General features: G+C 56.2%; 3 protein-coding genes across 5 annotated transcripts in view; 1 reads left to right on the top strand and 2 right to left on the bottom strand.

The window, feature by feature from the left end:
• Positions 1-10797, bottom strand: part of GALNS (galactosamine (N-acetyl)-6-sulfatase) — a 36267-nt gene extending 25470 nt beyond the window's left edge. The window contains exons 1-3 of the mRNA XM_063111731.1: positions 10678-10797; positions 1615-1738; positions 966-1040 (exon numbers count right to left, since the gene is read on the bottom strand). Coding sequence (XP_062967801.1) covers positions 966-1040; positions 1615-1738; positions 10678-10797 — 319 coding nt within the window. The remainder of the gene's footprint in view (positions 1-965; positions 1041-1614; positions 1739-10677) is intronic.
• A 171-nt stretch (positions 10798-10968) lies between these two features.
• TRAPPC2L (trafficking protein particle complex subunit 2L) lies at positions 10969-14739 on the top strand. 3 transcript variants are annotated; one of them, XM_063111093.1, is made up of 5 exons: positions 10969-11074; positions 12125-12297; positions 13204-13291; positions 13435-13514; positions 14535-14739. In XM_063111093.1, the coding sequence occupies exons 1-5, from the start codon at positions 11042-11044 to the stop codon at positions 14578-14580; spliced, it is 420 nt and encodes a 139-aa protein (XP_062967163.1). In that variant the 5' UTR covers positions 10969-11041; the 3' UTR covers positions 14581-14739. The 3 variants fall into 3 exon arrangements, with proteins under 3 accessions (XP_062967163.1, XP_062967164.1, XP_062967165.1); XM_063111094.1 differs by lacking the exon at positions 13204-13291 and having other exon boundaries at positions 12125-12319; XM_063111095.1 differs by lacking the exon at positions 10969-11074 and having other exon boundaries at positions 12210-12297; positions 13086-13291.
• A 4207-nt stretch (positions 14740-18946) lies between these two features.
• Positions 18947-22483, bottom strand: PABPN1L (PABPN1 like, cytoplasmic). The gene is made up of 7 exons (XM_063113177.1): positions 22238-22483; positions 21702-21846; positions 21342-21409; positions 20605-20711; positions 20443-20530; positions 19667-19809; positions 18947-18986 (listed from the first exon to the last, which is right to left on the bottom strand). Exons 1-7 carry the CDS (start codon positions 22481-22483, stop codon positions 18947-18949), a joined length of 837 nt encoding a protein of 278 aa, XP_062969247.1.
• Between the last annotated feature and the right edge of the window lie 233 nt (positions 22484-22716).

Raw genomic sequence — 22716 nt, 5'->3', positions numbered from 1 at the left:
TATTCTAGCCTGTATGGGATCTAAACACCGGCCCATTAGGGTCAACGGGCAAAGCCGTGGTAGGAGTGGGCATACCTGCACACACTTCGGGATCTTTCCAGGCATTCCATTACCAGGGGAGGGGTGGGGACATCCTGCTCGGCCTCAGGCCCCACCCTGCCACAGGCCAGCCAGCAGCCCTGGGGTCTATGTGCTGCCCCTCCCCCTCACAGGCTGTGCCTCCCCCATCCTTCCTGTGCTTCCCTGTCTTCAAAGGCCACTTGAAGTCCCGTTCATCGTTGAGACTGTGATCTCCTTGGGCACTGTGTTTCTGCAACACTCACTGTTGAGGACTGCACACCTCCTGGCTTCCTTAGGTCTCTTTCTGGGTGTACAGCTAACTGCCAAAATGGAGCAGGAGCTTCTGGAGGGAGGGACATGCCCAACTCCTCAGGCCACTCTGGGCAGCGCCCCAGAATGCAAGATGGGAGCAGCAGGGGAGGGGCGGCAGGAAAGGAAGCCTACACGCCTGCCCTGGGTCCTGAGACGGAGGGCCGCTTCAGCCTGCTCTCTGCTGCCAGCCTGCATTGTATTTTTTTTTTCTTTTATAAAGATGACCGGTAAGGGGATCTTAAACCTTGACTTGGTGTTGTCAGCACCCTGCTCTCCCAAGTGAGTGAACCGGCCATCCCTATATGGGATCCAAACCCGTGGCCTTGGTGTTATCAGCATCACCTCTCCTGAGTGAGCCACAGGCCGGCCCTACTCTGCGTTGCTTTTGATGAAAGTGTTGCAATCTGTCTTAAAGTCACGTTGTAACAGAAACAAAGCATGTGACCTTGGGTAGTCAGGGGCCACTCTGTAGATCTAAGGCCACACGTGAAATGGGCTGACCAGTGTTCCCTCTCCTGCGTCCGTCCTGGCCCTGGCCTCCCTCCCACCTGAAGGCCCGGGACACCGGCCCTTGCAGAGGGATCGGGGCCTACCATTCCTGGCGTGCGCATTGGTGGTGTAGAAGCCGTTGCGGATGGGCAGCCGTCCTGTGAGCAGGGCCGCCCTGGCTACAGGGAGGTGACAAAAACAGAAACACGGTGAGAATGGCATCCGGGTCGCACCCTGGCCGGCACCCCAGCACTTCTGAAGTGCATGACTCCTGCTGGACTGTGCCTGAACTCTGTGCACCAGGTTTGCAACAGGCCTTTGTGGTTTTCAGCCCCTTTGGCCTCTTGGTGGCCTGGGGATGTGGTGCAATGTCCCCACCGCCTAGGTGGAGGCGTGGACTGCGCATCTGCAGCTCAGCATCCGCTCCCAGGACTCTCCCCAGGACTGCAGGCCCACACAGCCCCTCCTCACATTGGCCCCTTACCCCGCCTTCTTATTCCTTAAGATCAGCACCTGTACATTCATCTGTCAGCAGGAGCGCCCCCCACCCCTGTACCCCACATCCCACGACTCAGTGTCACTTCTCAGCTCCTCTCCCTGAGCTGGCTGCAGCCACTCAACTCGGGAAGCAAAAGCAGCGTCTTCTACCTCGGAAATCCCTGACAGGCTCTGCACCCCTCATGGCAGGAATGTGGGGTGTGCCAGGTCCTGCTCGGCTCACCCCACCCAGGGCCGGGGCCAGTGCTAACTTACATGGTGAGCACAGAGGGTTGGCAGAATAGAAGTTTGGGAAAAACATCCCTTCTGCAGCCATCTGGTCCAAGTTCGGGGTCTCTCTGGAAGGTTCTCCATACAGCCCCAGGTCGCCCCACCCCATCTGCAGGGAAGAGCATGGGAAGAGCACTGAGCTCCTTTTGTAGGTAGCGCTAGTCTCAGGGGAGCTGCCCTCATGCCCCAGTGGGCTGCAGAGCTCCGGCCAAATCCCAGCAGCTCCCCGGGGCACTCAACAGAGCTGCCTTGTGGCCAGAGCCTCGCTGGCGTTCACCTCCACTGCCAGCTGGTCCTCAGTGCAGTGTCTGCTGTCTGCCGTCCTCCCCAGCCTGACACCAATGCTGTGAGCTCACAGGGAAGTGGCGTCTAAGAACAGACATCATAGGCTGGCCGGTTAGCTCAGTTGGTTAGAGCGTGGTAGACTCCAGAACAGAGAGAACACACTCCTGTTGTTTCAGGCCGCCCAGTCTGTGGTTACTTGTTGTACCTCGGGGATCTAACATGCACAGAGAACACTACTTGGCTGTGGGAAGCAGCGCAGTACAGACACACGCCACGGCATGGACAAAGCTTGAAAACGTCAGTGAAAGAGGCCTGTCAGGAGGCCGCCTGGAGGATGACTCCATTCAAACAAAAATGTCTGGAATAGACAGATGGAACAGATGTACGATGCTGTGGATGTGCTATATGTCTCTGAACTGTGCACTTTAAAATGGTGATAACGGCAATTTTTATGTTGGGTGTATTTTACCACAATAAAGCCCCAGAAGCAAGGGGGGTTAACATGTGGGCAGGAAGGGTGGATGGACAGGTGCTTGGCAAAGCAAGTTCAGAAAACACGAGGGCAGAACCTTGGCGGGGAGAGTGGGGCACGTGTTCACTGTGAAATTCTTTGAACTTTGCTGTGTGGAATGTTGGAAAAAATACTTTAAAAAGGGCCATGGGACACGACTTGCTCTACAACCAGAGGAGGGAGGACAGCCCTGACAAAGTGACTCCCCTCTCTGCCTGCTGGACCCTCCTGCTGGGGTGAGGTCCCTGCGAGCTGAGCCTCCTTGAATGTCTACCTCAGCATGAGCCCAACAAGGGCACAGTTCTATGTCACTAAACGCCATGCCCTGCCGTGAGTCCCTTGCCCCCTTCTCCTGCAGGAAGATGGGTAGAGGGTAAGGGTCACCTACAGGGAGGAGCCAGGGGCCCGGACAGCCAGTGCTGCTCTAACCACCTGGCCATGGGGCCAAGGGCCCCTTAACCCGAGTCTGGTCTTCCTTCCCCAAGCGACATCCACCCCTACTGCACAGGTGCTCTGAGCTGACATCAGGGAAGTGACCATGAGCCGCCCCACGCAGCTTTAGGGGCACACGCACCCAATGCCCAGAAAAAACACAGAATTCCAAATACAGTTAACTACTTTTAAGAGACCCAGTTGAATTCAACACATTTTTATTTTTGGAACCAATCTGAATGCAAATATAGATGCTTAGAGCTGGGGTCAGCAAAGTTCTATAGCAAATATTTTTGGCCCCATGGGCCATGTGCTCTCTGTTGCAACTACTCAAAGCTGCCCCCGGAGCAGAAAAGCAGCCACAGGCAGTATGTATACAAACAGGTGTGGCTGTGTACCAACAAAATTTGACTTATGGACACTGACATCTGAATTTCATATCATTTTTCATGTCATGGAACATTACTCTTTTGGGTTTTTTTTAAAACTTATATTTAAAAATATAAAACCCATTCCTGGCTATGTACAAAAACAGGCGATGGGCTGAATTTGACCCGCAGGCTGTAGTTTGCTGACCTATGTCTTAGTGAAATGTCACTGGCCTACTTAAGAAGGCAGCACCAAGCACATTTTCAATGTAGCTCTGAGTTATTAGCGCTTTTCTGCCTTTTCCCAGGATTATACCCTGATCCTTGTACTCTACACAAACTCGTACTAAAGGCCTTAAGAGGGAGTTCAGGGCCTAGCAATCGACTCATACAAATTTATACTAAGGAAATAATCATGGCTATGCATAATACATTAAATATACAGATTTATGATCATGGCTGAGACACTGGAAACAAAAGAGATGTGGTTAAGTAAATCATGGTTCAACACTGTTAAGGGCTGAATTGTGTCCCAGAAGATATGCTGAAATCCTAGGCCCCCATACCTGAGGATGTGACCTTATCTGGAAATAGGGTTGCTGCAGATGTAATTAGGTAAAATGAGGTCATTAATGTTAGTTAGGGTGGACCCTAATCCAAAATAAGTGGTGTCTTTATCAGAGAGACACAAGGAAAAGACAGCCATGAGAACATGGGGGGCAGAGACTGGAGTGATGTGGTCACAAGCCCCTGAACGCCTGGGGCCATCAGAAGCTGGAAAAGGCAAGAAGGAGTCTCCCCTACAGGTCTGAGAGGGAGCGCGGCCCGGTCCACACCTTGACTTCAGACTTCTGGTCTCCAGAATGTGAGAGATTAAATTTCTGTTGTTTTAAGCCCCTGGTTTGTGGTACCAGGAGACTTGTATGATCAGTAAGATGCAGCATGCAGCTGTGGATAACTGAGGTTATTTGTTATGAAGAGACAGTTACAACCCTCTGCTGTGTCCTGGTCATCTAAAAACACTTGGGAACACACCTGGAAAGACAGGGTGAGCAGCTCCTGTCCGCAACCCGTGCCTGGCCACCTGCCCCCCAGCACCCTCAGATGTGGGGAGGAAGAGGGGACAGATTGCTAGCGGTTACGTAATTCAGGGCTTCCTCAGTGTGCTGATGGCTTCTCTGGGGCCCAGATGATCAGGACATGCTGACTAGTGGGCATGGGTCAGAAACCCAGGAGCCCACCACCACCCAGGAGCCCAGGAGGGACAAAGGCCAGACTCACTGGTTCCCTCCTCGCCTGGGGTCCAGCTGCTTATTAAGGGATATGGGTTGTCATGGAGACAGGAAGGGGGTTGTTGTGAATGAGCTAGGGGAAGACATTTGGCCTATTCATACCTTCTCAAAAGTTCATGCCTCTGGGCTGGGCCTCCAACGAGGCGCCACTACCCTATGCCCACACTGTCACCACCACATCACCTGGGGACCCAGGGAGGCCACAAGGAACCAACAGGAGGAAAGGGCTTCTGTACCAATAAAAATCTATTCATGGAATCATCTAGAAGAACAGGTAGTGTTAACAGTAGAGACCATAGGTATCTCCAGGTGTTGGGACCACAGGTGAGTCAGCTATGGTTCTGTTATCCACTTTCAGATGGAAAGTTTAGTGTGTAATTACACAGGATTTGCTGTGTGTGTGTAACTGTGCTTGTGTAGGTCAGAAGGACAGACAGACAGGAGGACAGGAAGGCCACATGTCACAAATCAACACTGAGGACTGCTCTGGGCAGTGGCTTTATGAGTGGTTTGGGCTTTTTCTCTGTGCTTTTCTCTATTTTTCAAGGTTTGTGTTTACTTTTTTTTTATATTACTCACCTCATTTATGATTCTTTTTAAAAAATAAAGGTTGTAGGAGAAAGGACTGCTCCCCAAAGGTCAGGCAAGGGAAGCGGCATGCACATTCAAGGGACAGGGACGGTCACTCTGCATGGCTGGGAGGCGGGTGAGAAGCCACCCTGCGGCCCAACATGGAGAGCCGTCAGCTGTGGAGGGGACAGCTCAGCCAGGACTCAGTAATGGGCTGGCGATGCTTTTGAGGGGGAAAACCTAATGTAGAGAGCCAAGTACCTTCAGCCCTTGCTGTACTGCATTTCAGGTCAGGGGGCAAAAAGCCCTTAGAAGGAAACCAATGGTCAGACTATTTCCACACTTGTAATATTTCAAGGGAAATCCAGACAATTATACATGTTCCTCCAAAGCACACCACAGATGCCACACCTATTTTTTCATTTTTAAAATACTTTTCTCCAAGTTCATCCCATCCAGCCTCTCCTACCACACACGAGCAGCCGGGACTCCCCACAGCACGGCCACAGCCCGCAGGGATGGCCAGGGGATCCCGAAGGAGGGCTTCGTCTGAGGTTGGTGGGACCCAGGCTCACGCTTGCCTGTGCTTCCACCCACTTGATGCAAGGATCAATGGAATGTAGGACATTCAGGCAACGAAGTATTACTGGAATATTAGTCAGCCACAAAAAGGAGGGAAGCTCTGACAAGTGTGCGGCGAGGCAGACCTCTAATGCCCTCCACGTGGGCAAGGCAGCAGTCCCGGAGGACAGTGGGGCTCTGTGCACGGAATGTCCAGAGAAGACCCACCGCAGAGACAGGGCAGATAGTGGCTGTCAGGGGCTGGGGGAGGGGCAAAGGGGAGTGGCTGCTCACAGTGCAGGGCTTTTGAGGCGGTGAAGGTGACCTAGTGTTGACTGTGGTAGCGGCTGTGCAACCCATGGGTACCCTAAAAACAGCCACACTCTACATTTCTACCAGGCGAGCCGTATCTAATAAACTGGTCATAAAAAAGAGGAAAGTGGGGCACCCTGGTTTTCTGGGGTCCCCCACCTCTCCTGGGCTGGGGCAGTGGGCTCTGGTGAGTAACGAACAAGAGCTCTTGGGGCTGTGAAGTGACAAGGGTTTGGATGAGTGGGATGAGCCCGCTTAGGCTGGGCATCAACCCGGGAGATCCAGGAGGAGAATGAGAAGGGCCGGGGCCTCAGGAGGAGAGCCGGTCACCCCAGGCCTCCACAGCAGAAACGTCTCAGTCTGCCCCAGACAGACAGTTTGGTCAGTTGTCTGATGTAATCATTAACGAACCCTGTGCAGGAGAATAGAGCATATGGCCCCCTGCCTGTAAGGGTCAGCCCAAGAGTGTGAGCCCGCCTCTCCCAGACCCCAACCCCCTGCTTCTCCCAGGGGAGGCTTTCTCACCTCGTCCTCTGCCCCCCAGCTTTAGGCCCATGGGAATATGCGGGGTCCCAAGCTGACTCAGGCCTGGCTTTTGCCTCTTGAAGGCCCTTTAGAGATCATTTATTTTGAAGTCATTGAAGTGGCTTTTCCATTTAATGACAATAGAAGCCGGAATGAAGTGAGGCTCCTGGGGAGGATGGCGGGGGAGAGAAAAATGGGCAGGGCGGATGAGATGCTTGCGGGCTGAGCGTGGACAACGCACTCAGTGCTGCAAATCCAACAGCGGCATAGGCTTTACACCAAGTCCGTGTGTCCAAGGACCAGGCAAATGCACCCACGCAGGGGGTCAGGAGCATCCTCAGGCCACACCCCACTAACCACAGCAGGAGACCTGCAGTGCAGGCCTAGAGGCCTGCCCGGGGCACCCGCTGCACGTGCACAGGCTTCTTCCTGCCCCACCCCAGCATGTGGACCATCCTTGAGGCACAGCTGGGCTGCTGCGCCTCTGGGCAGAGTCCATAGTCCAGGTAGGAGGAGCAGAGGAAGGCAGAGGGGCAGCTGCACAGGGACCTCTGCCATTTAGGAAGGGACACCCACTCACCCACCACATTTCAGAGGCTGCCTGGCTGCAAGGGAGCCCGAGCAGGTGAGGAGCCTGACCTGGCACAATCGCTCAGGAAAACCTGGCATCCTTCCAGGGGGCAGATGGAAACAGGGTTGGCGATTACAGTGTTGCCAAGAGATGTCCAAGACAGCATCCAGGACTCCCTCCTGACTCTCTGCCGTGGGGGCTGAGGGTATGTGTCTGAAAACTGGGTGCCTCACTTGAGAGCGGGGCTGGAAGAGCCATCTGCAGTCACCGGTAGCAGCCTCTCCTAAGCGTCAGTGGTGGAATGCCAGCGGCCGGTGCAGCTGCGCCTGCATCTGTTCATGTCCACCTGGGTGATTCTGCCTACCTCGTGCCAGGCCTTGGGGAACACAACTGGATGCGGCAGAGAGGTCGAAACAGACAGGCTTGGTTCTCATCACCGGCTGGTTGGGAGATACTAGGAGGTGGAACACTTTTGCAAGGAGGAGCACAGATCTCAGAGTTGTCGTGCACACAACTATGATTTACTACAGGGAAAGGACAGAGCAAAGCCAGCCAGGGGAGAGACCAGCACACACCATGCGTGTGCACATCGACCTGTGACAACACGTGTTAGTGCTGTCAACCAGGAAGCTTGTGAGAGACTCGATGCCACGTACCCAGACTGCAGACACCCAGGAGGAGGAAGGTGTTCCACATAAACCATGACATCTGCACAAACAGTTCAGGTACAGCAGGCCGCTCTTATCAGGGATCAGTGGGAATGCTTCCCAAATCCCAGTTCACAGGCGCCAGGAGAGGGCCACCTGCTGGTCCCTTCTGAGGATGGTGGTCACAGGCCTGCCATGCTGCCACACTTCTGCACAACACCCCGTCTTTTATCACGTAGTGGTTAGCTCCCTCGGCTGTAAAGGTGGGGATGTGAACACCCCCTTGCAGACTTGTCAGGGTTAATGAGATGACCACCTTGAACACCCCGCACAGGGTCCCACACAGAGTGTGGAGCACCTTTGTTCTCTCCCTTCAAAAGTCCTCACAGCCCCCAAACAAAAATCATCTGTGTTTGGAAGGAGTAAGAGCCAGTGTGAACCATGAATCACAATCCCCCTACGCCCGTGGCCTCTCCTCTACCTAGTGAGAGTTCCAAGAGTTTTGAGAAATGCGAAGTTTTCCTTATTGCTGGCTACTGTGTGATTTTTGTAAGGACAAGCAGGCCACATGCTCATGTTTCAGGTGTACACACACAGGCACCCATTGGCTCTGGTGGCTTCAGTGCAGTGTCCCACTTGATGAGAACACCACGGTGTCAGGAGTGCACCCCTGTGCAGCCCTGATACACTGCACATCAGGGCTGGTCCTTCTTAACCCCACTCTGCAAACAAGAACCCGAGCTGCAGAGAGCTCTCTGGCCCTGGGGAGGCAGGAGTGGTCTGGGGGCATCAGCAGGAGGGCCCTTTTGTCATTGGGTCACATCCGTTTTCAAGGCCCCCACTAGCTGTGGAGAATGGAGACAGTTCTCAACATTTTCTAAACCTGCTGCGCCCGGCATCGCTCCAAATTTAGGGGTGCACTAAGGAACCACAGACACTGCCTCTACCCTCAGCTTCCTCTGGACAGGTGGGGGGGTTCCGCAAGCTGCACTCATTACCCTGCCCTGTCCCCTGACCAGCCTCCCCATTCTAGCCCCCGACTCTGGCGGTGGGGGCTGGGGAGTGGTCCTTTCACAGGTCCGTGTGATTGGCAGGGGAGTGGGCTTTTGACCATGCACAGTGCTGTAAACTGGTTTTGGGGATGTCCCCTTTTCTAGAACTGCACCCTCTCAGAGGCAAAGGGTGGTCCTGGCACCCACTTCCCTGACCACAGACAAGTGGACCAGGGCCAGAGGTGGGGAGTAGGACTTGGGCTCAGAGTAGAGAAGGCGGCCTTGCGAGCCCTGTGCCTGGTAGCACCTCCTCCCTGAGCATGCTGGAGTGCCAAGGGCTCCGTTGCGAGCCTCTGTCACTCTTACCTGCCAGCATCCCCACCCACATTGGACAGTTGCCCTGTGGGACCCTTCAGAGAAACACCTTCCTGCTTAGTCCACGTAGGCGAGATGAGCCAAGGAGGACTCCCCTTCTAGGGGTGGGCCTAGGCCTTCTGGTCAGGTCAGCACTTCCCTTCCCCTGGTGCACTCAGCTCGGGGTCATGGCCCAGGTCAGGCTGACAGGATTCATGGGGCAGGGCTGCCCTCCACTGGGTCTGTTGATTGTAAAGGGTGGTGAGCCTGAAGTTTCCTGGGGCTGTCACAAGGCGTCACGGGGCCAGAGGCTGAGTCAGGACACAGCCAGCTCCAAGTCGGCAGAGCAGTGGGAGTGGGGAGACACTTGACCACACCTGCCTGAAGCTGGGTGGTCCTGGGCTGTCTGTTAAGAGGGCCAGGGAATGCACACTCTGCTTAAGTCTCTTTAAGTTAGTTTTCTGTCACTTGCATCAAAAAGTCCTAGCTGATACTCCCCTGAGCAGAGGAGAGGCTGCTCCATCTGGAGGACATGTCTCTCGGTACACTGTGCTCCTTTTCAAAGAAAAATAAATGCTAGAACAGTGAAAAAAAAAAAAAAAAAAAAAAAAAAAAGTCCTAGCTGATACATTTTTGCTGACCAGGACAGAGTTCTTCCAAAGAGAGTTCTTTGGGTTTCAGCCGCGGAAGAACCCCACAGAGCCACAAGTAAGAGCCCACACTGGAAAGACCCCACACACGGGGCCTCCCAGCAGCTGTCCGGTTTCCTGTGTACTGCCCAGGCTGCCCGGCAGGTGAGGGCTTCCCAGCCCCCTCCCTTGAGTGAAAACACTCAAAACCTCCGAGTCTAAAACAGCACCATCCAGCAGAAACACGTGTGTCCTGTGAGCTATTCTGACATTTGCTAGTAGCCACGATAGAAAAGTAAAAAGGAGTAGGTGAGGTGAGGCTAACACTACATTTTACTTAGCCCACTACATCCAAAATCTTGTCATTTCTGCCAAGAGGGGACATAACTTGCTTCCCACCCCCACCTGCCATCCTGGTAAGAAGAGGAAAGGAGCAGAGAGTGCAGAGTGAGCCCTGCGTTGCAGAGCCCAGCTCATGCAGAAGAAGCCACTTAGGCCAGCCCGGAGAAAAGACTGCACACTGACACGGGAAGTATCTTTAGGACCGAGACAGTGTGCACGGCCCGCTGGCCGCCAGGATGTGCTCCCGAGAACCGCGGGACCGGCTGCGGGAAGCAGGTGCTGTCTGAATAGGTTTTGGGCGTCCAGGTCACCAGCGGTTCCCTGGGTGTTCCCTGGGTGATGGAATCAGGGATGGTGACTGTTATCTTTTCAGGCCTATCCGAACGTCGTCAACTTTTCATTATAAGGAATCACTAACTCAATAACAAGACTCATCACATGAGGCACTTCACACGCTTTCCCTCGTCCCAAGTCTTTGCCACCGCTCGCTCGTCTTCCGGAGAGCCGACGGGTGGCGCGCTCACGCCGGCCGGAAGAGGGCAGGGCCCGGGCGGGCGCGTCTGGGAGCGGGCTCAGCGCCCATCCCGCCCGCCACCGCCCGCGGGGTCCCGGGTCTTCCCCCGGCAGCAGCCCCGCTGCGCCCGCGCCCGCACTCACGTCGTCCATGAGCAGCAGCACGATGTTCGGGGGCTGCGGGGCGCTCGCGGATTGCAGCCTCGCCGCGCTCAGCACCAGCAGCAGCCGCCACCACCTCGCCGCCGCTGCAACCGCCGCCATGGAGACCAGGCCGCGCGCCCGGCCGGAGGCGAGAATCCTGCCTGCGCGCCCGCGGCACTTCTGGCCGCGCGACGGAGGGGCGGGGCCTGGGTCCGCGGAGTGACGGGAGGGGTGGGGCCTGTGCCAGGCGGGGGAGGGGCCTTGGCCCGCGCAGTGACCGGAAGGGCGGGGCGACGGTGGAGAGGGCTGTGCCGGCGGCCGCGCGACCGGCGCGCGTCACGTGACGCGGCGCGGGTCTTCCAAGATGGCGGTATGCATCGCGGTGATCGCCAAGGAGGTACGTAGGGATGGGGGCCCTCGGGATCTCTCCGGCCCGCGCCCTCCCCGCCCTGGAGGCGCCTTAGGGAATGGGCTCGCGTCAGCCCCCATCGCGCCTGGCTCCGCGCCCGCGCTTGCAGCCGCCGAGCCCCCTCCCCAGCCGGGCGGTCCGCCGCAGCCTGCCTCCGCTCGCATCCTTCCTCCCGCCTCCCGGCTCCGGGCGCTGAGGTGCGGCTCCGCGGACAGGCCCTGCCCTCTGGCCTCCCGGCCTCCGCACCTGGACCCCCACCCCCAGCTCCTGTCCCCTTCACGGCCGGCGTTATGTTTCCTTTTTTCTGGAAAGAGATTGAGCCGAGCTGGTGGCGTCCACATGCTCCTATCCGGGGACTTGCGTGGGACCAGGCTTAGGAGGCGGACCTGTCACTGCCGTGGCTGCTGCGAGGCTTCTCGTGGGCCTCCCTCTTCGCTCGAGCCACGCTTGTTTGCTTGAGGGTTTATTGATCAGGTATCATTAAGCCCCATTAGGGCAGCGACGATGTCTTGTTCACCATACTTCTGCAGCCCCCGGTGCCGAACAGACACGAGATGAATTGTGGCTCTAGGAGCCCAGGAAAGCAGCGGTCAGCTCGGGTTAGGATCGTCAGAAATGCAGAGATGAAGGGGATTTGAGCTGAGCCTTGAAAGGTTTAGTAAAAGGGCCATGGCCAAGGTGCAAAATTGAAGTAGGCAGTGTGTTAGGAAACAGTCAGTATTTGTGGTGCCAGCTAGGATGACTTCATACAAAATGAGGGGTGGCCGAGGCAGAGTGGGCTCCAGCAAGGCTGCGCTCAAACCCATGAGTCTTCTCTTTTCTGCCCACCCTACTGAAGCCTTTTTGCAAGCAGCATATGAACCGCTTAGATTCGTTGGGTGCCCCAAAGGCAGTGCCCGCAGCAGTGTAGAGTATTCAGCAGTGGGTCTTGGAAAATGAGGGTACATTCCCCGTGGAGCACTCTGTGGTGATGTTGTTGGAGCCGGTGTGCACCGGGTGTGTTCTCATCCTTTCAGTTACTGTCCTCTTTTCTTGCAGAATTACCCTCTCTACATCCGCAGCACCCCCACGGAGAACGAGCTGAAGTTCCACTACATGGTGCACACGTCCCTGGATGTGGTGGATGAGAAGATCTCCGCAATGGGGAAGGCCTTGGTGGACCAGAGGGAGCTCTACCTGGGCCTGCTCTACCCCACAGAGGACTACAAAGTGTATCCTTCAGTGCCCAGCAGGGTTTGTGTCGGGGAATGCACCTACAATTGCAGGGTGTGCTTTAGGGTCAAATAGCCTTGAAACACTTGAAAAGAAAAAGAAGAAGGTGAGGGTTTTGAGACAGCCAGGGAATTGGAGCAGCCTGGGGCTAATGGAGGCCTTTAATTCTTCTGTCTTTAATTGGCAGAATCATTTGGGAAAAACTAGACTTTAATTTCCTGGAGAATGTAGTAGGATACACTCATCCATCGTCTGGTTTATTGAGGAACGGAGGGCTCCTCTGCCTTGTACCTGCAAAGATTTCTCTCTGTGCTTTTCATGGGGGCCACCACCTTTGAGCAAGGAATAATTATTTTATCCATTATTAGATCCAGCTTCGTAAGTCACTGGAAACTCTTGACCACTTCCTTGGGACAAATTGCATGAGGCCATGGAGTTCAAAGACATTCCCACGAGCAGTGATGTAGCTTTCCGTGCTGACATTTGCCTGGGAGCCACTTTTACAATATAACGTGGCCTCTGGAAGGGGATTTGCCTTATTCGTGAAACCTGTGGTTTTCCAATTAACGTCCCCGGGCTGGGCATTGATTCAGAAAGAGGGTGAGGGGTCCCAGGCACACACACTCAAGTTCTGGGCACGTCAGCCCCTGAGTGTGAATTGGGCAGGGCTTAGCTGCCTGCCTGCCCTATGCTCCTCCAGTAAACACCAGATGCCACCCCCAGGAAGTGTCCAGGCTTCACCTGGTGAGGTTGCTGCAGGACAGGCCCAGTCTGGGCACTTCTGTAGTTCCAGGTTGTCAAGTTTCTCCAAAGCTGGGCACACAGAGGGCCCCAGGCTGGCACGCTTTTCATTTGCTGTCACAGCGTCCCTGTGTTGAAAGCACACTCCCTAACCAGCTGTACAGATATGGCTATGTCACCAACTCCAAGGTGAAGTTTGTCATGGTGGTGGATTCCTCTAACACAGCCCTACGAGACAATGAAATCCGCAGTGTAAGCGCAGGGGACTGGAAGACCACCCCTGGGTGGTGGTTGGGTTTATTTTATTTTCACTTTGTTTTGAAATGCTGAGAAGCCAAAAATCTGGCAATTGCCATGTTCTGTGTTGATTAGAACGTTGTTGGTTCTTGTTTCAGATGTTCCGGAAACTGCACAACTCCTACACAGATGTGATGTGCAACCCCTTCTACAACCCGGGAGACCGCATCCAGTCCAGGTGGGCCCTGCTCCTGGTGCTTGCTGTTTGCTTTTTGTAGGACCTGCCTTGCTAAGATGGAGCCATTTGGAAAGTAGGTGAGGAGAGATCTTTTTTAGCTATGAGCGCTGTCCCCTAAGGCAGTGATTTAAAGCAGCCAAACCCTGTTTTTCCAAACAAACTCTTACGTAGACCTCCAGCGTATGAAGCGGATCAAAGGAGAGAGTGGAGTGAGGGCAGAACTTGCCCATCTGGTTCCCAGATGTGCCCGCCAGGTACCCAGCACCTCTACAGAGCTCAGTAGGGGCCTAAGTATGTGGACAGTAGCCTTCAGGGAGAGACGTCCTCTTGTTGTTGCCCGATGTGTCTTTCACCTTGAACTTGGCTGGTTAGGATTTTGGACTGCAAATGTCTTCCACGTGGCCTTCAAACACGCAGACATAACGTTTGAGCACCACGAAGATGCTTCATAAAGAAACATGAGGTCCATGTGCACACTCCAAACCCACTTCCGGGAACTCCCTTGTTCCCAGACATTTCCCAAGGGGCTCCGTGCAGTCTGTAGGCAGGGGCGAATCTCTGTAGTGAACCAAGCCAGGCCCTTTCCAGGGTGCCTTCTGTCAGCTGGGACACTGTGTCTTAGGTCATCCTGCGCCCAGATGAGAGCAGGCAGGTGAACGTTTGCAGAACCTGGTGTCTCTGGGCTGTGCAGGGCAGGGACAGCCATTGTTCTCACTGCACCGTGGCCCTGCCTGCCCACATGCTCGCTCCACCCCTGCCTGGTAGCCTTTGGGCTTCGACAGTGGGAGATCTGGCCAGCGACCATGGAAACCGCCTGGGAAGCATGGAGGCAGGAGACGGGTTCACATAGCTGGTGGCGGGACTCCCATCCTGGCCTCTCAGCCGAGTTAACTTATTTGGACCCTGGAGAAGGCCCGAACATCCTGGGGTCGAGACTGGTGCAGCACCTGCCTCTCTGTGCCAGCAAAGGGGTGAGGGGCCAAGTCTGCCCTGCTCTGAATTGGTCATTTCTCTTTGCAGGGCCTTTGATAACATGGTGATGTCTATGATGATACAGGTCTGTTGAGCGACATTGCTGCCAGTTACTTCAAGGAGATACGTCTGTATATGACTGTGCTGTGGAGATGCATATTTATTATCTTGCCTTTTCCTGAACGTAACTCACATGCCACTTGGGGCAAGGCCTTGTGCATGGTGCCTCCCAACTAAAGGTCTCGTGAGATGAGATTTGGTTTTTTCCTTCTGTGTCAGCAGAAGTTTAGCTAGGGAGAGGTTACCTAAGGACCTTTTAGGGACATGGGCAGAGGTAAGGGACTGGGCACAGCAGGAACTATGTTCCAGACAGGGGAAGGGGTGCCTGGAACCCAGAGAGCTTGGAGCCTGGCAGGAGTCATGACCACAGGTGGGAGAGTGGAGGGTGGGCTCCAAGGGCACAAGGGCGGGCTCTACCTCTGCTTTTGCTGTGGCCTTCCTGTGGTTGAATGGGTGGGAGGTCAGTAGGGGTCAGCCTCCCCAGCCCAGAGCCAGCGTGGAGGGTGGAGATGATCTAAGGACCAAGGGGACAGCTGCATCCCTCCCATGTGGGCTGAGGGCCCTCCTCTCTCTGCACTTGGCATCGTGTGCATCTGGCCCAGCGACTGGACGCAGGACTGGTCTCAGAAAGAGCCCTGGTGAAGTCTGGACAGCCTCGTGGGCGCACAGCATTGGGTCAGCTGCTGCTTGCTTTTTAAATACCAGGATGAGCAAACTCGCAGAGCCCTCTTCCTGCCTGTCAGTGCCTATCAGGTTGGGAGAGGAGCTGCTGGCTGCCGCTGCAGGCCCTGGCAGCCTGCCCTGGGGCTCACACCGGCCCAAGCCGCTGCGATTGGATCTCCTAGTTGTGCTCCCCCATGAACCTGTGCAGCCAAAGTCCAGGTGACAGGATTGAGGTGACAGCTTCTTGTGGGGATCAGGCACCAGGGCTGGCCCCCCTCGTCATCTGACAGTGTGGTCGGGAAGTGGCGGAGGCACTGGGGACCCCGCTGGACTGAGCCCCATCTGGGCCTTTACCTGCTCTGTGCATACTCAGTGCTGTGGCTTCCTTGAGCTGAAGGACACAAGACCAAGACGGGGCCCCTCCAGATGCCCCCCATCTCACCCCTAGTGCTGGTCCGGGAAAAGCCCCTGGGGAGCCGCGGAGGCGTTAGCACCGCTCAGCTGGGGCTGGAAGGTGGACTTTCTCCACTTCTTTCTGTTCCTTCCCTTCTGATGAGCACGGTATTAATTTTTTAAATTACAAGAAAAAAAAAACCTAGGAGTGTATGTGTGTGTTAAAAACTCAAGCCCCAAGCATCTTTCTTGCCCCAGGTTGAATCGAGAGGCCTGGAGTAGGGCCGAGGGACACCAATGGGCCTGCAGCCAGTCTGGTGCACGTGGACCACAGGCAATACTCACAGGAGTTTAAAATCTTTAGTGATGGCCTCCTATTTGTTAACAGAAGGGAGGCTGTAGCCCAGTCCCCTCTTCCCTGCAGTCCTGCACCAGACCTTGGGTTGAGCTTTCCATAGGGAACACGCCTGAACATGCCTTTCTGAGCACAGGCTGTGGTGGGGGCTGCACGTTGCCAACTCAACATCTAGTCTCCCTTTCTTCCCCACTCACAGAACCCCCATGTTACTGGATCATTGGCTAGATAAAGATATTTCCAGCCCTCCCTAGCATACCAGAATAGATGGGTGTGTGTAAGCAGGTGGTGGCAGGAGAGACTTGCAGGAAAGAGCCTTTAGAAGGGGGTTCAGCTGGCACATGGAGCACCCTCATCCTGCCTGGAACTTGGATGTGATGGCTGGAGCTCAGAGAGCTGTATTGCGAGCATGAGGACAAAATTTATACTGTAAGTGTCAGGAGCAGAAAGCAAGAGAGCTGGGCTTTGCCAACATCCCAGCCTAGACTACTTATGTTCAGCCTTTTTTTATGTAAGAAGATAAAATACACCCCTTTCTTGTGTGAGTCACTGTTTGGGTTTTCTGTTAGGTGTAGCCAGCACAATCCCTAAGTGTTTTTTACATAAAAGAGTTTTCAGATGCAGTGTTAGGAAGCACCCCATTTTAAGCCCTAGAAAACAAGAGTCAGAAATAATCTGCTCGCTTTCGTTCTGACAGAACCGCCAGGTGGCAGTTTTGTGTTACTTCCACCGCGAGGCTGGCCTCTCAGGGTGGCAGCCCCGCCTGCCTGTCCCCTGCCTTCCCTCCACGCGTGGGCTGAGTGCTGCCTTGGGACCGTGGGTGGTGTCTCTGATCAGCCAGTGGCTCTGACTTCAGGCAACTTCCTTGGCCTCACCTGGCAGCAGCCGCAATGGTGCTTCCTCTCCTTCCTTCTGCCCCAGGTGGGGGCAAGAGGAGCCTGCTCCTTTGTGGGTTGCCCACCCAGGACAGCCAGAGCACCCCGGCTTTCTCTGGACACAGCCACGCAGGCCTCAGCGGCTCATGGCTTGGCATCCTGACCACCTGTGTGGGGTCCTGCCCAGGGCTTCTCTCAGTCCTCCCCCTTGGCCTGCTTAGTCCTCAAGTACACAGGAAAGGAGGGACTCCCCGGGCTCCCTCTGCCATCTTCTTGCACTGGCCACAGAAGGATCAAAATGGACAGGAACTAACGTCTACACGGGCTGGAAGACTGCTGGGGGACCACCTGACCAGTCAGTGGGCACGATAACCGCATCAAGACCAACCCCTATCCCCTCGCCAGGTCGGGGAACTTGGGCACCAGGGTGCTGGGCCGGCAGGAGTTGTCATCTGCAAAGAGCCACAGAAACTTCAGGCTGGGAACTAAGTCCCTCCCATAGTCCCCTAATCATGAGTGGTCTGTATCCTGGGCTTCTGGGCAGCCCTGGCAAAGCCCCCGACCCTTAGCTCCTAGATCCCCACCTTCTCAGGATGGGCCTCGCGCTCAGCCACCAGCAAGACCCTGTCTTGGCCCACACTGATGCTGGGGGAGGGGGTCGGCCCCTCAGGCCCACTCTGAAGCCAGACTCAGTCATTAGCATTCAGGAGCAGACCTGAGGCTGGATTAGGGCGCGGCTCCTTGGTCAGGGAAGTCCTCACAGTTCTGTCGGACGCATCTGGGCCTTTTTGTCTCCTGGGGCTGCCCTAACAAAGACTCACAAACTGGGGGGCTTAAAACAACAGTAATATTCTCTCTCCTAGTTCTGGAGGCGAGAAGCCCCCAAACAAGCTTTTCTTCAAATAAGATCGCATTCAGTTTCTGGAGATGAGTCTGGCCCGTAGCTCACTGGGTGAGCGTGGTGCTGACACCACCAAGTCAAGGGTTGAGATCCCCTTACCGGTCATCTTTAAAAAAAAAAAAAAAAAACAAGAACAAAATGTTTCTGGAGATAGACAAAATGTGGACAAGTTTTGGGGCACCACCATTTACCCCACTACAAAGGCCAACCTTGACCCAGGACCACAGGGAGTGTGAAGCTGGCGGGGGAGGAAGGTCACGCTCCCCAGGCAGTGACCTCCCCTGTGAAGCACGGGTATCTCTGTCCAGGGCTTGAGGAACAGATGATAAAATGAGCATAAACAGGCGATAGAGTTGCTGCAGAGACACCTGGGAGAGGTTTCACTAGTAGTCGTTGCCAGAATTGAGTGTTGGCACTGGGGCAGACCTCTGACCCGGCACATGGGAGGAAGGCGTGTCATGCAGCCAGGGGTGCCTGTGCCTGGTAGGCCACCAGTCCTGGTGTGAAGGTGGGGTCATAGGCGCAGGAGTCTTGGACTAACAGGCGGTCCCAGCCGCCCTGGGGCTGGTGGTGACATTGGTGACACTGCCTTGGCCCTGCACACTGTCCGCTCACTGCTAGTCCTAAAGTGGGCAAAGGGCCCTGTACTCTTGAACCCACAACCACATCCCACCAGCTGCCTTTCTGTAGAACCTGCCCCAGAGAAGATGCCAAGTGTCAGAGATAGGAGAATGAAGGCAGAGACATTATCATGTGCTTTTAAAAAATATTCAAATTTAATAGTTTATGTTTTGCCATTAAGACACGTGTTTCTATTTTTCCTTAAAACAAGCTGGTCAAAAAGCTGAGAACGCCAGCTCCGATCTGACCCTGCCCAGTCTCGGCCTCTCCACCCCCTCCCTCCTAACCTGCCCAGCACCCTCCAGAGACCCTTCCCTGTGACTCCCCACCCCATGCTGGGCCCACCCACCGTGCCATGGCTTGTGACTCGTGGCAGGGGGGTGGGTTCTGTGCCACTGTGGGAGGTCCTGGCAGACTGTCCTCCCACCGAAGTGGTCTCTCCTGGACACATCTGGCCTCACTCTGCCTCCCCTTCCCCACTGGCCACATAGCACCCCTAGCCTGGCCTGTCTGGAATAAATGATCCTCTGTGGAACACAGCTGTTACCCCTGACCCAGCCCCCAGCCCCACTTTCAAAATCGGGGCCTCCCTTCAATACGGTGAGAACCATGGTGGGAATCTTCCACGGTCCCTGCACAGAAAGAGAGCGCAAAGTGAGGGGATGGAGGGTCATGGCCCAAGACCCCCCAGGATAGCAGGATAAGAATTAAAGGTAGGTCGGTCACCAAGGAGCTTGAGGATATGCTGAGGGGGCTTCCTGGGGGCTCTCAGTGGCTCTCTGGGGAGGGTCCCAGGACAGGGAACAGTAGCTGATACCAGAAGAGGCTGGGGTTTGGGGGCCACCCCTGATGTGATCTGTGGACTGTGGCCACAGCCGCACCTGTGGTCACCAGAAATGCCCACCTGCCCCGCCCAGGCCTGCTGTGCACGGCCCATAGAACAGCCCTGCTGTGGACCATTGCCCCAAATGGCAGAGACTTGGCTTGCTTGGATGCAGGCCACTACTAGCACGTCTAGAGCCTTTGTGGGAATGAGAAGAGGTGCCTCCAGGAAGAGTTGTTGTAGAAAGCCCCCTCCAAGCTGATGCAACACCCTTGGGCCTGACTCAGGCCCCTTGGCTGAGCACCTCTATGCAGCCGTGTCTAAGGCAACTCTAGTTAGTGTGATGCAGCAGAAAACCCCTGCTGGTACTCCAGCTCCCACCAGGATCAAGCTCTGGGAGCCCCCTCCTTCTGATCTCCAGGCTCCAGATAACCCCTGTGGCTTTCACCCCCAAGCTGCCCCTGAAAGCCCCCACAAGTCCCCACTTACCGGGTCTGTGCCCGTGGTCTGAACCTGGGCCTGCCCTGTAGGCTGCTGCGGAGGAAAGGTGCCCCCCTAGTGCTTGGGTGTACCCTCAGGCCCCCACGGTCTGTAGAACTGATTCCTGGGAAGTTGGTCCTCTTGGGCAGCACCTGGAACCATAGGCTGAGATGGTCCCTCCTCCTTACCAGTGCAGCCAAAATCCAGCCCCCAAGGCCAAGCCCAGGGCTAGAGCTGCCTCCAGGAAGCCTTCTTGGGTTTCTCTGCTTACAGCACACAGGCAGGTGTGAATAGACCCTCATGCCCACTAGGCCCTCTGCTTGGTATTTACAACCCAAAGACCATTTTCTAAGCACAGGCATGAACCCAAGGCCCCCCAGAACATCTGGTCCCAACCTTATCAAGCTCCCCATTTAGGCCTAAACTATCCCTCCACCGTCACCCAATGCAGCCATGGCAGACATGTGGCATCACTGTCAACATCCCCTGAAGAGGAGGGTCAGTCAGGCTTGGGAGGGAACACATCCCTCATGCCACACCCAGACCAAAACAGATCCAGGTCTCAGGGTCTCAGGGTCCCTGCCACGCCCCTGCCCTGGCCAAGCACAGTGATATGACCGAGGTGCACAGAGAGGAGTCAGGTGGGGCAGCTGTGTGTCCCTGGCCAGTCCTCCAGTCTCTCTGCCTGTTTCCACAACTCTCAGGGACGCATGGATTAATGTACAAGAGGCACTTGACACCACGATGGAAGGGCCAGAGGTGCACAGTGACTCCTGGGCACGCACCTTGATAACCCGGCCTCGGAAGACACTCTCATCCATTTCCACGGCAGCCTGGGCTGAGCTCTTGCTGGCAAACTCTATGTAGGCATAGCTGGAGGGGGGCGGGGAAGGTGAGGGCTGGCTCCTCCAGCACACGCTCTGGCCCTCCCCCACCCCTGCACTGACCCCTTAGGGTGGCCGGAGTACTTGTCACACAGGATGGTGACACGGTGGATCTCCCCGCAGTGGTTGAAATAGGCCTCCAGCTCCTCGGCCGTGCCCCCGTAGTCCACCTGTGTGGCATGAGGACAGGCATGTGTGCCAGAGTTCTGCAGAGAGGCCTCAACCTCCCTTGGGGGGTTCTTGGTAGAGTGGGGTCAGAAGAAACCCCAAGCTTGAGCCCCTGTCCCAAATGGTGCCTCCACCCCTTGCCCTGCCCACGGCAGATGGGAGGACAGAGATGACTTTGAGCGGGATACTCCACTCCTGAGAGTTAAAGCGCTTCATACCTGGACACCTCAGGCTGTGCCCCCCACGTCTGTATAACCTATGCAAAGCGTGTGTGGAATTTTAAAAGTGGAATTAGTTGCCAATGATTAGCCAATGGAGAGATATCACGTGGTAATCCCTAATTCCAGCTCCTGCTGAGAAATCGGAACATCTATCTGACAAGGCCTGTGTTTCCTCGAAGGGACGGCCTGGTGCCCTCCTGGGTCAGACCCCCCCCTGCCGCTCCCTCCACCTGCCTGTCTGGCCCTGGAGGTGGCTGAGTTTGCGGTCCAGACACCCTCCCTCCTTCACCCTGCACGGCCAACCAGCAGGACGGTCAGCCGAATCCATAGAGAAGAACCCGGGTGGGACTGCCTGGTCGGTGCCCACTGAAGGGCCCCCACTCTGCCCGCCCTCCCCTCTGTGGCACTCACGTTGCCCACGTAGACGGACCTGTGGTCAGCCTCCACCTTCTCCTTGGGGGCCGCAAGGAAGGGGCAGCCTGTGGAGAGAGGGGCCTGAGGACCAGCAGCCCCTGCGGTGGCCACCGTCTGCATGCAGTCCTCACACCCCTCAGGGGAGAGGTCACTCAGGCTGTCAGGGAGGCCACAACCCGGGGCCGCCAGGACCAGCCCTCCTGGAAACCCCAGAACTCTCATTCAACCGCCTTGGAGGCGAGACTGTCCCCAGCACATCTTGATCTTCAGAGGAGGTCAGAGGAGGGGGGGTGCAGAGCCTGGAGCTGTCGGTCCACGGACTGGGGCGGGGGAGCAGTCACCCAGGGAAGTTCCTACCCGTTGTCTTGGGGCTCAGCAGCTGTCCGGCCGGCACGGCCCCAGCACCCTCCTCTGCCCTGGCCTCGCCCTGTGCGCTGGGTGGCGCCGGTGGCCCCTCGGCCTGCTCCATGGCTGACAGCTTCAGCTCGATGGCTTCTAGCTCCTGCCCATACACGGCCCACGGTGAGCCTGGGGTGGGACAGCCCACAGGCTCCCCTTGAGGGAGGTGGGGAGGGTGACCTGCCAGCCCCTGCACAGGGTCATGGCCCCTGGGGGACACCCACTTCTCTGGACGCACTCTCCTTCCTGAGGAGCCCCTAGAACCCTTACCCCAGGGGCCCCTCCCTAGGCCACAGAGGCCACCTCAACCCCTCTGGCCAGTATGGCACCTGGCCACACTGCCGCCCTCTCCCCACAGGTGGGCACAGCACTCTCACTTCCCGAGTCAGCTACAGCTGCCCGTCTCCTGTCCCTGCGTCTCCCCTGGCCCCAGTGCCCTGGGTCCCCTGAGACCCCCAGGCCTGCTTCCACTGGGCGCTCCACTCAGCCGTTACCTGGTCAGTCACCGGGCACTTGGCCAGGTCTTCCTGCTCCAACAGAGACAGCGGGAAGCCTGCGTCTTCGTTGCCATCTTCGTTGTCACTTTCCTTCTCTTTCCCATGTCCAATTCCTAGCCCCAGAGGGGTCTTCTGGGTCCTGCTGCAGGCCCCCCAGCCCTGGGCCTCGGGGTCTGAGGAGACCATCTGGAGCCAGGCCTCGGTGGGGGGTGGGAAGAGGGAGCGACTCAGGAAGGGCCACATGGTGGGCGAGGAGGGGGGTGGGCTGGGCGCAGCGTCCCCACTGCTCACCTCCACGGCTGCACCTGCCTGGGCCTGCCAGAGTTTTAAGCCCTCCCATGAGGCCAGCTGTTCCCACTAAAGCACTTAAAAAGGCCTCCGGGTGGGGCTCAGCTTCCAGCCCTGTTCCTTCTCCCTCATCAGGGCAGGCACCACCAGGACACTCACGATGGCGAGGAGGGAGGCTGGGTCAAGTG

This window comes from Cynocephalus volans, chromosome 10 (assembly GCF_027409185.1).
Source record: "Cynocephalus volans isolate mCynVol1 chromosome 10, mCynVol1.pri, whole genome shotgun sequence".
NCBI classification, from domain to species: domain Eukaryota; kingdom Metazoa; phylum Chordata; class Mammalia; order Dermoptera; family Cynocephalidae; genus Cynocephalus; species Cynocephalus volans.
This window is presented reverse-complemented; position numbering and strand designations above follow the sequence as displayed.

Bases quoted from the DNA above. Each gene is read 5' to 3' on its own strand.
- TRAPPC2L (XM_063111093.1), top strand. From the start codon at position 11,042: ATGGCGGTATGCATCGCGGTGATCGCCAAGGAG. The intron at 11,075-12,124 runs GTACGTAGGGAT...CTTTTCTTGCAG, and splicing joins TCGCGGTGATCGCCAAGGAG to AATTACCCTCTCTACATCCG. The intron at 13,515-14,534 runs GTGGGCCCTGCT...TTCTCTTTGCAG, and splicing joins GGAGACCGCATCCAGTCCAG to GGCCTTTGATAACATGGTGA.
- PABPN1L (XM_063113177.1), bottom strand. From the start codon at position 22,483: ATGTGGCCCTTCCTGAGTCGCTCCCTCTTCCCACCCCCCACCGAGGCC. The intron at 21,847-22,237 runs GTAACGGCTGAG...GTGTATGGGCAG, and splicing joins AGTGCCCGGTGACTGACCAG to GAGCTAGAAGCCATCGAGCT. The intron at 18,987-19,666 runs GTAAGTGGGGAC...CTTTCTGTGCAG, and splicing joins AGACCACGGGCACAGACCCG to GGACCGTGGAAGATTCCCAC.